The sequence below is a fragment of the Lactuca virosa genome, chromosome 4 (genome assembly GCF_052849685.1).
Source record: "Lactuca virosa cultivar CGN04683 chromosome 4, Lactuca_virosa_CGN04683_v6, whole genome shotgun sequence".
Classification (NCBI taxonomy): domain Eukaryota; kingdom Viridiplantae; phylum Streptophyta; class Magnoliopsida; order Asterales; family Asteraceae; genus Lactuca; species Lactuca virosa.
The window spans coordinates 471,616,331-471,631,087 of record NC_136429.1 but is presented as its reverse complement, the minus strand read 5'-3'; the positions used below and the strand labels follow the sequence as shown (position 1 = coordinate 471,631,087).

The 14,757-nt window shown below is 44.6% G+C and overlaps 1 protein-coding gene across 1 annotated transcript; it reads right to left on the bottom strand.

Moving 5' to 3' along the window:
* Positions 1-2,314: 2,314 nt before the first annotated feature.
* Positions 2,315-2,906, bottom strand: LOC145106836 (uncharacterized). The gene is made up of 2 exons (XM_079043765.1): positions 2,580-2,906; positions 2,315-2,467 (listed from the first exon to the last, which is right to left on the bottom strand). Exons 1-2 carry the CDS (start codon positions 2,904-2,906, stop codon positions 2,315-2,317), a joined length of 480 nt encoding a protein of 159 aa, XP_078899891.1.
* Between the last annotated feature and the right edge of the window lie 11,851 nt (positions 2,907-14,757).

The window sequence follows — 14,757 nt, the reverse complement described above, 5'->3', positions numbered from 1 at the left end:
TAGGACAACACACGGATATGCTTGGCAGTATGTGTGTTGTATGGTATGTGGTATGATGGGGGGCGGGGGAACTCACTAAGCTTCGTGCTTACGGTTTTCAGTTTTGGTTTCAGGTACTACGTTTTCAAAGGAAAGGAGCCGGCTCGATCGCAATGCATCACACTATGTTTTCCGCACATGAGATCTTTGGGATTACTCTCTGATATTATTCTATCTTTGGGATTATACTCTGATATTGTTTTGTCCACCTAGAGATCCTTTAGGATAGATCCCTTGAGATCACATTGACTTATGATAAGGAAGTGAGAATAAAGGAAATGGGTAATTGGGTTATTTGTTTTATGTGAATTATATAATTAAAACAAATTAATTATAATATTATGAGTTGAAAATCATATGTGCTCACTAGGCTCCTAAGCCTGACCAACTTAGTTTCTTTGTATCACAGGTAGTGATACGAAGGTACATGATGTTTGGATCCGATGAGAGATTCGAGGAAAAGATGTCGTAAGGCCTGTAATGACTACATTTATGCTTATATTTCTTGTATCAATTAGGACATCCATGTTTTTAATAATCAATGAAAAACATTTTTTTGGAAATACTTTTATGGGACAAATTCCGCATTCACAATGTCATATTTCCAACACCTAGACATCTTTCAAACATCGAAACCAAAGAGACATTCCACTTAGCAAACTTGAATTTTATGTTGGCGATAGCAAGCCAAGTACCATGAATACCTTTTTTCTTCGTAGGATAATCATCAATACCATAAAGATTATGAATAATGGTAATACAAGATTATGAAGCATTGGTTTTTGGAGCTAACTTTAAATCAAGAACTCATAATAAAATCAGAAAACCTAGAGAGTGGGTCGATGCGAGAAGAAAGCCCGCTAATTTGTCGAATGTGTCGATGGAAGGATACATAAAGAAAGAAGGTGAAGCATGAGGTGGAATATAAGTACCTACCAGTACATACTTTTATGGCCTTATTGGATTCCCAAGGAATGTCGAGGTTAGTGGGAGTACCAATATGCTATGCACAACACCAAAAACAATATCCAATCAATGAAAAAAGATATAGCAGATGTATCACTAGACGAATTAAGATCAAGATTTCAATAAAAGGATCGACCAACTTAGAGTGAATTAAGATCAAGATTTTAATAGCAATTTGATTAGAACTTACAAAACTTAGGACAGTGGATATCGATGGGGTTATTTGAATAACATGATTAGCTAACTTAGAGCGATGATGTAGCCATGCGACAAGGAGATACAATGTAATGAAGGTTGCACGTATCAACAATTCAGAGGAGACGATATCGAGTGCTTGTGCATCGACGATGATCAAGGGATAAGGGAAAGAATGAGGTTAATAGTGATTCTTATGGCGTGCGAGTAAGACCTTAACCCTAACGCCTTGTTCCTGAGTTTTTTTTTTAAATTCATTAAAAGAAAGGGAAGGAAAAATATTGACAGAAGGAAAGGGAGCAGAAGGAAAATTTCTTTATTCCGTGTTCCCGAGTTCGAAGGAAATGAAAGGAAAATTTTAACTTTATGTGTTCCCGAGTTAGGAGGGAAAAGAAAAGAAAATTAAAAAGATTACAATTATACCCCTATTTACACATTATGTTTATAACATATAAACAATATGAATCAACTAAAGTGGGAATTAAAATCAATAAAAACTTTTTAATCAAACAACAAAACTAATGAAATAAACTTAAGTCAACAAAGAAAAACTAGAAAATCAAAATTCCAACTTTACAAATGAAGTCCAATGCAAACTACTATAAAAAAACCATAAAACTTCAAGATATGATTCACTTTTTAGCTCCATCCATCATATTTCTTAGAAATATCTTCCTCGTCTTCATTGAAGAACTAAAAATTGTCCCAGCATCGGCTTGATTACGCGACAAATATAAGGAAGCATCTGCAAATTAATCGACATCCAACCCCATTAACTCCAATTCTTTCTCGATTTCATCACCGGTATAGTCACGAGATTTATTCCCTTCCCTCATAACATCAACGATTTCTTTAAATGTTTGTACAATAGTGTGTTCAAAAGTTTCTGGTTGTGCTTGAGGTTGAGGTTGAGGTTCAACTACTACTTCATCTTCATCTTGAAGTTTTCTTTCTAGTTTTCTTTTTTTACTTTTTAGCTTCTTGGCTTTTGAACTACCATCGGGTGAAACATCCATTCCTGACACTAGTTGAATGTCCTCATCATCATCTTTGTATTCTTTATCCAGAATTACCTCATTATTTGCCATTAGGTTATCCACATCAGCAACTTTTTCTATTTTAATTTCTGTGGATTGCTTAACCGGGCATTTTTTTCTTTTGTTGTTTCCGCTTTTGATCCCGATGCTCTATCATCTACAAATAACATCACCAACTGATCATAGTTTGAAATTTTTTTGGTCCTAAATGCATCTGCGTCAGGGTTTGCCTATTTATAAACAAACCCAAAAATTAATTAGTAAAGTTAGTGGTACAAAAAATATATATAACATTAAATCAAATGTAAAACCAACACGTTCAGTAATTAATTGTTCCCATACTTCCTCCTCTACTTCAATGTATTTTGTGTGAGAATTCCAGGCGAACCCACTCAACGAAGTACCCCGATACATATCATACCATTTACTAAAATTACCTTTTAAGGTTTTCATTCGGTTTTTTATTTGATCTTTTGTAATAGGTCTGTTAAACTCTTTAGTCATCCCTGCAATCATGTTCGCATATGCTTGTGAAGTGAATGTACCATGCACTCGATTACCTAGTTGATCTTCCTTTACCAGAGCTTCAACGAGAACATTATCCATATGATCTGTCCATGTCAAATTTTCTTTTTTCACTACACTTCCATCAGCTGCTCTTTTGGTCATGATTGCTCTGTACATAGAAAGATAGTATAACGAACCATATATTGTTATACAAAAATTGGACAAATATATAAAAAAAAGAGGGCTCATAATATAAATATCACCATCAAAAAATCAAGTTGCAAATATCATTACAAAAATAAACTAAAATAACTGAATAAACTAAAACTGACAAATTATTGATCTACTATAAAACTAAGTAGACATATTTATTTCATTGTTTGGTTTCAACAAGTAATCATTTCACATTTGAGTTGTAATAGCGTTCCTCAATTCCTCAGCCCCGTCACTACGCAAACGTACGTTATTAACATCATGTCTCACTTGTTGTGGTTGTTCATCCAACACCTCTTGTAAGACTTCATATTCAAGTTTTTTGTCACGATCTTCGTCTAGTAAAATATTGTGTAAGATACAACATGCCACAAAAATGTCCGATTGTGTGTCACACGAGTAAAAAGGTTCTTGTGTACTTCTAACGATTGGGAACCTTCTTTTTAGAACACCAAATGCTCGTTCTATCGCGTTACGTAAAGAAGCATGTCGAAGATTGAACAACTCTCTTGCATTCACTGGGGGGTGAGCAGAATACTCTTTCAAATGATACCTAACACCTCTATATGGTGTCATTAGTTCAATTGTAAGAGGCAAACCAACGTCTACCAAACAATATCGGCCTATAAATAACATGTAATTAGTTTTCTAATAAAATAATGCAGACAAAATTAAAGTAGTTAACAAAAATTACCCCTAGGAATTAGTAGCTTATCGTCTCTTTTAAGTGCATCTTTCACTATCCTTGAGTCCGAGGCAGTGCCCTCCCACCCAGTTAAAACGTACGTAAACTTCAAATCAAATGAACATGCGGCTAAGACATTTATGGTAGGGTAACCCTTGCGACCACGATATCTAGGGGCATCTGTATTAGGTACTTTTACACGAACATGTGTCCCGTCAATTGCCCCTACACAATTCTTGAAGTAGGGATAAAATCTCTTTTTCTCTTGAATTTCTTTCGGGACAACATCACATTTAGGTTGTTGAATGTAGTAACTTTCTAATGCTACAACCGCGCGAAGAACTCTATGGAAGCACCTACTTGTTGTAGACTTAGCGCGCCCATACATGAAAGAGACCATTGTGTTTCTCATATCGTTTCCTACGATGTGCAGAAACCTTGCAACATGTTCTTCAACAGACATTCGTTGCGTATGTCGCAGTCCACCTGTAACATCCCAATTTTCAGGTCCAAAAATTTCTTTTTAATTAACCAACACATAAAAACATTCATAAGAAAATACTGTGAAAACACATCATCTCATAAAACAAGGTGTCATGTCTGAAAACCCAAGCCATAGAATAATAACATATCAGAGTACAATCCCAGAAAACTCCATGCGGAAATCATATGTGTGTGTGTGATGCGATGCTATGCCTCCGGCTCCTTCCCCTTAGACGAAGAGGTACCTGAAACCAAAACTGAAACCGTAAGCACAAAGCTTAGTGAGTTCCCCCATCATACAACATACCATACAATATCATCGGTATCTCTCAACCGGTAATCATCATCGGTATCTTTCAACCGGTAACCAACATCGGTATCTTTCAACCGGTAATCGTCATCGGTATCTTGCAACCGGTAACCATCATCGGTATCATTCAACCGGTAATCGTCATCGGTATCTTTCAACCGGTAACCATCATCGGTATCTTTCAACCGGTAACCATCATCGGTATCTTAACCATCATCGGTATCTTTCAACCGGTAACCATCATCGGTATCTTTCAACCGGTAACTGTCATCGGTATCTTTCAACCGGTAACTGGGGACTATTCCACCCCCTACCACTAGCATACAACAGCAAGGTACAATCATACAGTCAGGCATATCCGGGTACTGACCTACCCCACGGCCCTAAGGGCCGCTGTCAGGGATCCTAATCCCTACTATACACGTAACATATTATGCAGATAATACTCGTGACCAAAGCACATAACAAAACCAAGATAATTATCACAAAGACTATCATCTTACAAATACTCCTCTTTGGTGGGCCGACATTGTGGCCTTAGACCCACCCCTACTGGAAGGTAACTCACATCAATGTCGTGCAGTGTTTGAATTATCCTCGGCGCACAAGTGGACTCCGTTCGACTCCTCGATCCCTACACGACGACCTTCAAGTCAACACACAGCCGGTACACCCTAAACAGGGTCAGTCCAAGTCTAGTCAAAGTCAACTTCAACTTGACCCGACTCGCCGAGTTGGGCCGTCAACTCGCCGAGTCCCTCACCCTTTACTCGTCCTTATCCATGACCCGACTCGTAGAGTTGGGCCGTCAACTCGACGAGTTCCTCCCTCACATTAACATCGCATGAAACTCATCCGACTCGCCGAGTTGATGAACAACTCTTCGAGTTCACCTTCATCTGATGAACAAGTTCTGTCCTCGACTCGCCGAGTTGATGAACAACTCGTCGAGTTCATCTTCATCCTTAAGAAGATTGCCTTGGACTCGCCGAGTCTGTTCTAGCACTCGTCGAGTCCCATGAACTCCAGGTCTAAAATCACATCCAATACATTGGTTAACTCTTTCTGCCCAATTACAACCCTTCTAACACTCAACTGGGTTCCTTTGACTCTCAACAGATATGGGGCTCAAAGCCTCGGACTCGTCGAGTCCAAGAACGGACTCACCGGGTCAGTCATGTCCACACTCTAAATCCTTGAATTCGGATGTACAACCTTTGATCAAAAGATAGATCCAAGCTTCTATAATCGATCTAGCACGTAAAGTTACAAACTTTACGTGCTTGCATGAGACTTTGAGCTCAAAAAGACATAAAACAAGCTCTTAAGATGCATGGGGCCTTTCATGGGTGCAAAAGCAGTCCCCAACTGCCTTGTGACTCCTTTAATGATCTGATTCCGAAGCTCTAACCCCCAACCATGTTTGCAATCATGGTTGGCCATCAAAAGTGGCTTATAAAAGCCCTAAATCTCCCCAAAAAGGGATCTAACAAATGAAAGAGAAATGTTACAGCTTTTTACCTTCAATGAACTGTAGAAGGTGCACAAACTCGGGTTCCCTTGGTCTTTACTTGCTTCCTCAAGCCTTTCTCCTTCCTTCTTAAGACCACAAGCACCAAAATCCTTCAACAAGGCTTAGATTGCTTCAATAACGGCTAGGGTTTCAATGAGAGGTGTTCTGGGAGCATAAGGGACGTTGTGGCCGACATAACATTGTTTAAATAGGGTGCAAACCCTCGGATTAGGGTTTTTGTCCAGTCAGAGTCTACTCGTCGAGTCTGGGACCCGACTCGACGAGTTCATCACTTAAATCTCGTGCCTCATCCCGCTTCTACTCAGCGAGTTGGTCCTTCAACTCGCTGAGTCCAAGGCCAAAAATGCAAAAATACTTAAATAAAAATACATACCAAGAACCAGGTGCTACAAATCTCCCCCACTTATTCTAGACTTCGTCCTCGAAGTCTGCTGCTCGATCCTGGAACAGCTCTGGGTAATGCTCCATCATCTCATCCACCGGCTCCCAAGTCAATTTCGAGCCCTTCCGGTGCTGCCATTGCACCTTTACCAGCTCAACCCTCTTGTTCCTAAGATCCTTCGACTTCCGGTCAAGGATTGCTACAGGTCGCTCTATGTAATTCAGGCTGTCATTGACCTGAATATCCTCTAAGGGTACTACTGCTGAGTCGTCCACCAGGCACTTCCGCAGCTGAGAGACGTGGAAAGTGCTGTGGATCTAACTGAGTTCGGCTGGCAGATCCAACCTATAAGCCACCTTGCCCACCCGGGCTATAACCCTGAAGAGTCGAATATACCTGGGTCCCAACTTGCCCCGCTTCCTGAATCGGATGACGCCCTTCCATGGCGACACTTTCAGGAGAACCATATCCCCGACCTGAAACTCCAGGTCCGATCGGCGCTTGTCGGCATAACTTTTATGCCGACTCTAAGCGGTCTGAAGCCTGCTCCTGACCTGTTGGATCCGTTCGGTCGTCTTGAGCACTACATCGGTGCTCCCCATGACCCTCTGGCCAACCTCGCCACAGCATATCGGGGTCCTGCACTTCCTCCCATACAACATCTCGAAGGGAGGTCGATCGATACTCGCATGATAGCTATTATTATACGAGAACTCCGCCAATGGAAGGTAGGTATCCTAGCTACCTCCAAAGTCTAAAACACATGTCCGCAGCATATCCTCTAGCGTCTGGATGGTCCGCTCGCTCTGACCATCCGTCTGCGGGTGAAAAGCGATGCTGAAATGCAGACGAGTACCCAGCTCGCCATGAAACTTCTTCCAAAACCTGGAAGTGAACCGTACATCCCTGTCGGAAATCACTGAAACTGGCACCCCGTGCCGCGACACCACCTCCCTGATATAGATGTCGGCCAACTTCTCGTCCGAGATACTCTCCGGAATCAGAATAAAATGAGCGCTCTTGGTCAATCGATCGACGATAACCCAAATCGAATCCACCCCTCGCGCGGTCCTGGGAAGCTTTGTGATAAAATCCATCGTAATATCCTCCTATTTCCACAGCGGGATATCTAACGGCTGCATCTTGCCGTGTGGCCTCTGGTGCTCGGCCTTGACCTTCCTGCAGGTCAAGCACCGCTCCACGTACCATGCTACGTCCCGCTTCATGCAGGGCCACCAATAATCGGGACGAAGATCTCTATACATCTTCGTCGCTCCGGGATGGATAGAAAATCTGGATTTGTGTGCCTCCTCCATCAGGATCTGGCGCACGCCTCCATGATAAGGGACCCAAACCCTATGGCGAAGAGTCAATAACCCTCGGCTATCATAGTCGAAGGAGGAAACCTGCCCCACAATCCGCTCGTTATTCCGATGTTCCTCCTTCATGGCCTCCTGTTGGGCCTCCCGAATCCGCTCCAACAGCGGAGTCACCACTGTCATCCTCAGACAGATATCCCTGATCGGCGCTGCCTTGCGGCTAAGCGTGTCGGCCACTACATTGGCCTTCCCCGGGTGGTAGAGGATCTCACAATCATAATCCTTTACCACATCAAGCCACCGACGCTGCCTCATGTTCAGATTTGGCTGGTCCATGAGATACCTCAGGCTCTTGTGGTCCGTGTAAATCGTACAATGAACCCCATAGAAGTAATGACGCCAAATCTTGAGGGCGAACACAATAGCCCCCAGCTCCAAATCTTGCGTCGGGTAGTTTTCCTCGTGAGGCTTCAGCTGCCTCGAAGCGTAAGCAATAACATGCCCTATCTGCATCAATACTGCGCCCAAGCCCGAGATGGACGCATCACAGTACACGACGAGATCCTCCATGCCCTCTGGCAGGGCTAAGATTAGCGCCTCGCACAATCTCTGCCTCAATGTCTCGAATGCAGCCTGCTGCTCAGGCCCCCAACGAAAAACCACGGCCTTCCTCGTTAGCCTGGTCAGGGGTACGGCTATCTTGGAGAAATCCTGGATGAATCTCCGATAGTAGCCGGCTAATCCTAGGAAACTCCGAATCTCAAATGGAGACCTCGGAACCTCCCATCTCATCACGGCCTCCACTTTGGCCGGATCTACCGAAATCCCGTTCTGGTTGACAAGGTGCCCAAGAAACTGCACCTCGCGCAACCAGAACTCGCACTTGGAGAACTTGGCATACAAGCTCTCCCTCCTCAAAGTCTCCAGAACCTCTCGCAGATGCTCCTCATGCTGCTCTCGCGTCTTGGAGTAAACCAAGATATCATCGATAAACACTATCACAGACCGGTCTAACATCGGTCTACACACGCGGTTCATGAGATCCATGAATGCGGCAGGAGCGTTGGTGAGCCCGAAAGGCATCAACACGAACTCATAGTGGCCATAACGCGTCGGAAACGCCGTCTTCTGCACATCCTCCTCTCTGACCCTCATCCGATGATACCCTGAACGCAAATCAATCTTGGAGAACCAAGATGCTCCCTGTAGCTGGTCAAAGAGGTCATCAATCCTCGGGAGTGGGTAACGGTTCTTCACCGTTACCTTATTCAGCTCCCTATAGTCTATACACATCTGCGACCCGTCCTTCTTTTTCACAAACAGAATCGGGGCTCCCCAGGGAGAACTACTCGGTCTAATGAATCCCTTGTCTAACAGCTCCTGCAGCTGTGTAGACAACTCTTGCATCTCAGGAGGAGCCAACCGATACGGTGCCTTGGCTATCGGAGCCGCACCAGGGACTAGATCGATCCTGAACTCCACCTGTCGCGAGGTATCCCAGGCAGCTCCTCGGGGAATACGTCTGCGAACTCTCGCACCACGGGCACATCGCCCACCGTCGCCCTACCCGCCTCCCGGGTATCCATAACATAGGCGACATAACCTGCACAACCCTGCTGGAGGTAACGCCTAGCTCTCGCTGCTGAACATAAAGTTGGTCCTCGCAGTGGCCTCTCGCCCTGAATTACCAGCTCTCCCCCACGTGGGGTCCTGATCCGCACCAACTGCTGCGCACAGTCAATGACTGCCCCATTGGGGCTTAGCCAGTCCATACCAATAATAACCTTGTTCCCCCACAAAGGCATGGGAACCATATCTACCAGATAACGTTCCTCGAACAGCCTCAAAACACAATCCCGGTAGACCTCTGACGCTCGTACCGACCGGTCGTCTGCAATCTCAATCTCTAGAGGGCAATCCAACATTCCCGAAGACTCTGGAAACTTCTTGCTAAGCGCAAGAGAGACAAACGATTGGGTAGCACCCGAATCAAACAATACCTGAACTGGAATACCGTTCACATGGAACGATCCGAACCAGAGCGCATACATAACATATCAACATCACAGCATCATATCATACAAGCATAAACAAGAAGTCATACCTGTCACCACATCAGGTGCAGCGCGTGCCTCCTCGGTTGTCAACAGAAATGCTCGGCTCCGCACCACTGGAGCCTCTGTCTTGGCCTTCCGGCCATCTGCAACCCGCGCTGTCGCTGAGACCGGCGCCACTGCTGGCGCCGCTGCTGACGCTGCTGACAATCTCGGGCAGTTGGCCTTTTTATGGCCCCTCTGATTGCAATGGAAGCAAATCAGGTCTGTCATCTGTACTGCAGGAGTAGGGGCAGTGCAATCTCTGCCAAAATGCCCAACCTTACCGCACTTATAGCAGCCTGAACCCGGCCCAGTACGACAAGCTCCCTCATGTGACCGACCGCATTTCTCACAGCGGTCCCGCCCAGACTGGCCTTTCGGCCTACCATCGGATCCCTTGGGCTTCTTCCTCGAAGCCCCCGTCGTCAGCCCCTCCGCTGCCTTCCTTTTCCGGATGTGCTCCAGATCAATCTCCCTCTCCCTAGCCCTGGCAATCATGGAATCCAGGGTAGGGCAAGCTGAGAAACTGACATGCTCCCGGATGTCAGCTCGTAACATATCATGGTAGCGGGTCCTCCTCATGTCCTCATCACCCGCTTACTGGGGCACCAACAATGCCCTCTCCCGGAACTTGGCGGTGATCTCAGCCACAGTCTCCGTAGTTTGTCTCATGTCCAAGAAATCTCTGGCCAGCTGCTGAAGCTCCACAGCTGGCGCAAACTCCACCCTGAATCTGGTCACAAAGTTTGACCAGGTCATAGCCTCAACAGCCGAGGCTCCCAATGAGTCACCAACAGACTCCCACCAATCTCTAGCTCTGTCTCTCAAACACCCTGCTGCATATCTCACCTTCGACCCCTCGGGGCAGAAGCTGGTCAGCTGCGCAGACTCGATGTCTGCGATCCATCTCCTAGCAGCAATGGGGTCTTTCACCCCATGGAAATCCGGCGCACCACTCCCACGGAAGTCCTTAAAGGACAGTGTGCGCGTACTCGTCTGGCTAGACGCCATATCACTCCTGAATGCCCGGAGGCGATCCTCCATCAGCTCAACAATCCCTTCCTTGATCGACCCGAAAATGACCGGGGTCGACTCAAGAATGCCTCTCGCGATCTCAGACGCGATGAACTCGCGCAGCCCGTCATCAACCTGCTCGGATCCTGCACCCAAGACCGATCCTGATCCTGATCTGGAACCTCCTGCTCCATGTCGCGTGGTCACCATGCTGGAAATACACGCATAAATGTCAGGATCATACATACTCTCAAGAGGTCTAACACACTCTCCAAGGTTCCCAATTCTGTCTCAACCTTCCTTGATCCGAGTACGGGTCCTCTGCTTTCAGTAGTACGGGCCCATACTACCTTCCACATCTACCCGTACTTTCATCAAGGATTGCTTCGACTTCACCAAGTCCCTTTTACCGATACCCTTTCCACTGACCTCATCCTAGGCTTTCCTAGGGCACTCTCCGACCTACCCTCCGCCATCAGCTGCACTAGGAGTCCCCACCACTGCCCCCTAACTAACTTGCGGATACGGTTACATATCCGTTCCTTAGCTAGTTGAAAATGGACCGAACCCCAAAGCACTAAGCAAGCAGCATTCGAGCATTGGGTAACCAAATCAGGCATAACCTACACAGGTCATCCTACTGCTGACTAAACAGTCCTAGCATACAGCTCATTCAGCAGGCATATAAGGCATCCTTCCTAGATCCTTAGCCCTAACTAGCATGCAATTCTCAGAATCATATATCAGGCACACAAGGCATCCTCCTAGATCCTTAGTCCTATTCTAGCATGCAGTTTTCTGAATCAAAACCATATACCATAACATATCAAGTATGGGTATCTTGGGGAAAACTTACTTGAGCCCGGCCGGTCGCATGCATCACACACTTCGTCTTTCGTAAAATCCTTTCATTTAGATTTTAGAAAACCATTTTTTCCTTGTAAAAACCTTTTAGCCCCTCAGTTTGAGTCCAGACACCCCCGAGGGTGTGTCCGAATCCTTCAAACCAGGGCTCTGATACCAACTTGTAACATCCCAATTTTCAGGTCCAAAAATTTCTTTTTAATTAACCAACACATAAAAACATTCATAAGAAAATACTGTGAAAACACATCATCTCATCAAACAAGGTGTCATGTCTGAAAACCCAAGCCATAGAATAATAACATATCATAGTACAATCCCAGAAAACTCCATGCGGAAATCATATGTGTGTGTGATGCGATGCTACGCCGCCGGCTCCTTCCCCTTAGACGAAGAGGTACCTGAAACCAAAACCGAAACCGTAAGCACAAAGCTTAGTGAGTTCCCCCATCATACAACATACCATACAATATCATCGGTATCTCTCAACCGGTAATCATCATCGGTATCTTTCAACCGGTAACCAACATCGGTATCTTTCAACCGGTAATCGTCATCGGTATCTTGCAACCGGTAACCATCATCGGTATCTTTCAACCGGTAATCGTCATCGGTATCTTTCAACCAATAACCATCATCGGTATTTTTCAACCGGTAACCATCATCGGTATCTTTCAACCGGTAACTGTCATCGGTATTTTTCAACCGGTAACTGTCATCGGTATCTTTCAACCGGTAACTGGGGACTATTCCACCCCCTACCACTAGCATACAACAGCAAGGTACAATCATACAGTCAGGCATATCCGGGTACTGACCTACCCCACGGCCCTAAGGGCCGCTGTCAGGGATCCTAATCCCTACTATACACGTAACATATCATGCAGATAATACTCGTGACCAAAGCACATAACCAAACCAAGATAATTATCACAAAGACAATCATTTTACAAATACTCCTCTTTGGTGGGCCGGCATTGTGGCCTTAGACCCACCCCTACTGGAAGGTAACTCACCTCAATGTCGTGCAGTGTTTGAATTATCCTCGGCGCACAAGTCGACTCCCTTCGACTCCTCGATCCCTACACGACAACCTTCAAGTCAACACACAGCCGGTACAACCCTAAACAGGGTCAGTCCAAGTCTAGTCAAAGTCAAATTCAAGTTGACCCGACTCGCCGAGTTGGGCCGTCAACTCGCCGAGTCCCTCACCCTTTACTCGTCCTTATCCATGACCCGACTCGTCGAGTTGGGCCGTCAACTCGACGAGTTCCTCCCTCACATGAACATCGCATGAAACTCATCCGAGTCGCCGAGTTGATGAACAACTCTTCGAGTTCACCTTCATCTGATGAACAAGTTCTGTCCTCGACTCGCCGAGTTGATGAACAACTAGTCGAGTTCATCTTCATCCTTAAGAAGATTGCCTTGGACTCACTGAGTCTGTTCTAGCACTCGTCGAGTCCCATGAACTCCAGGTCTAAAATCACGTCCAATACATTGGTTAACTCTTCCTGTCCGATTACAACCCTTCTAACACTCAACTGGGTTCTTTTGACTCTCAACAGATATGGGGCTCAAAGCCTCGGACTCGTCGAGTCCAAGAATGGACTCGCCGAGTCAGTCATGTCCACACTCTAAATACTTGAATTCTGATGTACAACCTTTGATCAAAAGATAGATCCAAGCTTCTATAATCGATCTAGCACGTAAAGTTACAAACTTTATGTGCTTGCATGGGACTTTGAGCTCAAAAAGACATAAAACAAGCTCTTAAGATGCATGGGGCCTTTCATGGGTGCAAAAGCAGTCCCCAACTGCCTTGTGACTCCTTTAATGACGTGATTCCGAAGCTCTAACCCCCAACCATGTTTGCAATCATGGTTGGCCATCAAAAGTGGCTTATAAAAGCCCTAAATCTCCCCAAAAAGGGATCTAACAAATGAAAGAGCAAGGTTACAGCTTTTTACCTTCAATGAACTGTAGAAGGTGCACAAACTCGGGTTCCGTTGGTCTTTACTTGCTTCCTCAAGCCTTTCTCCTTCCTTCTTAAGACCACAAGTACCAAAATCCACCAACAAGGCTTAGATTGCTTCAATAACGGCTAGGGTTTCAATGAGAGGTGTTCTGGGAGCATAAGGGACGTTGTGGCCGACATAACATTGTTTAAATAGGGTGCAAACCCTCGGATTAGGGTTTTTGTCCAGTCAGAGTCTACTCGTCGAGTCCGGGACCCGACTCGACGAGTTCATCACTTAAATCCCGCGCCTCATCCCGCTTCTACTCGGCGAGTTGGTCATTCAACTCGCCGAGTCCAAGGCCAAAAATGCAAAAATACTTAAATAAAAATACATACCAAGAACCAGGTGCTACACCACCATTTCGTCGTAAGATAGTACACAACTTTCTAAAACAATGCTCACTCACACGAATAAGTTCACGACATTTGCCACCTTTTAACAGTTTGTGTAATAGTCGTTCTCGTTCAAGTTGACGTTTTAACATTTCTTCCTTACTTAGTATACTATGATTACTTTTTTCCGAAAGTCTACGATGTAATATAATGGCCATGAACATCAGAGTAACCACTAGTCTTCGTCTTGTTTCCCCATCATCATCTTGGCTGGACATGACACTTTCCTAATCCTATAATTAGGTATATTTCCATCGTAAATTGCCGTAATAAAAAAATGCTATAATATATTAGGAACCGAATTGTGTAAACAGGGTTGAAAAAACCCAAAACTTTAGCTATTGCAAAGAAAATATTTCAATTATCTAAGCTACACGACACCTATGGTTTATCTATGGTTTAGCTATTGGAAGAAAATATTTCAACAATGATGTCAGTTATTAATGTATTATCAATTACGTAGAAGTTTTTGTGTTATCTTGTGTAGTTGATGTCAAGCTTTACTTTTGATGTGAAAATGAGGATCTATAAGTTAAGTTTTAACTTTAAAATATTTAGCAATGTAACCCAAAATATTGAGCAGTTTTTTTTTATCCAAATAGAAAAAGAAACAAATTTTTGGATTTAAATATAGCTGTAAAAAAAACACTTAAGCAGATGTGGATGCAAGCAAGTTATTCAATCAATTCCATGAATGCAC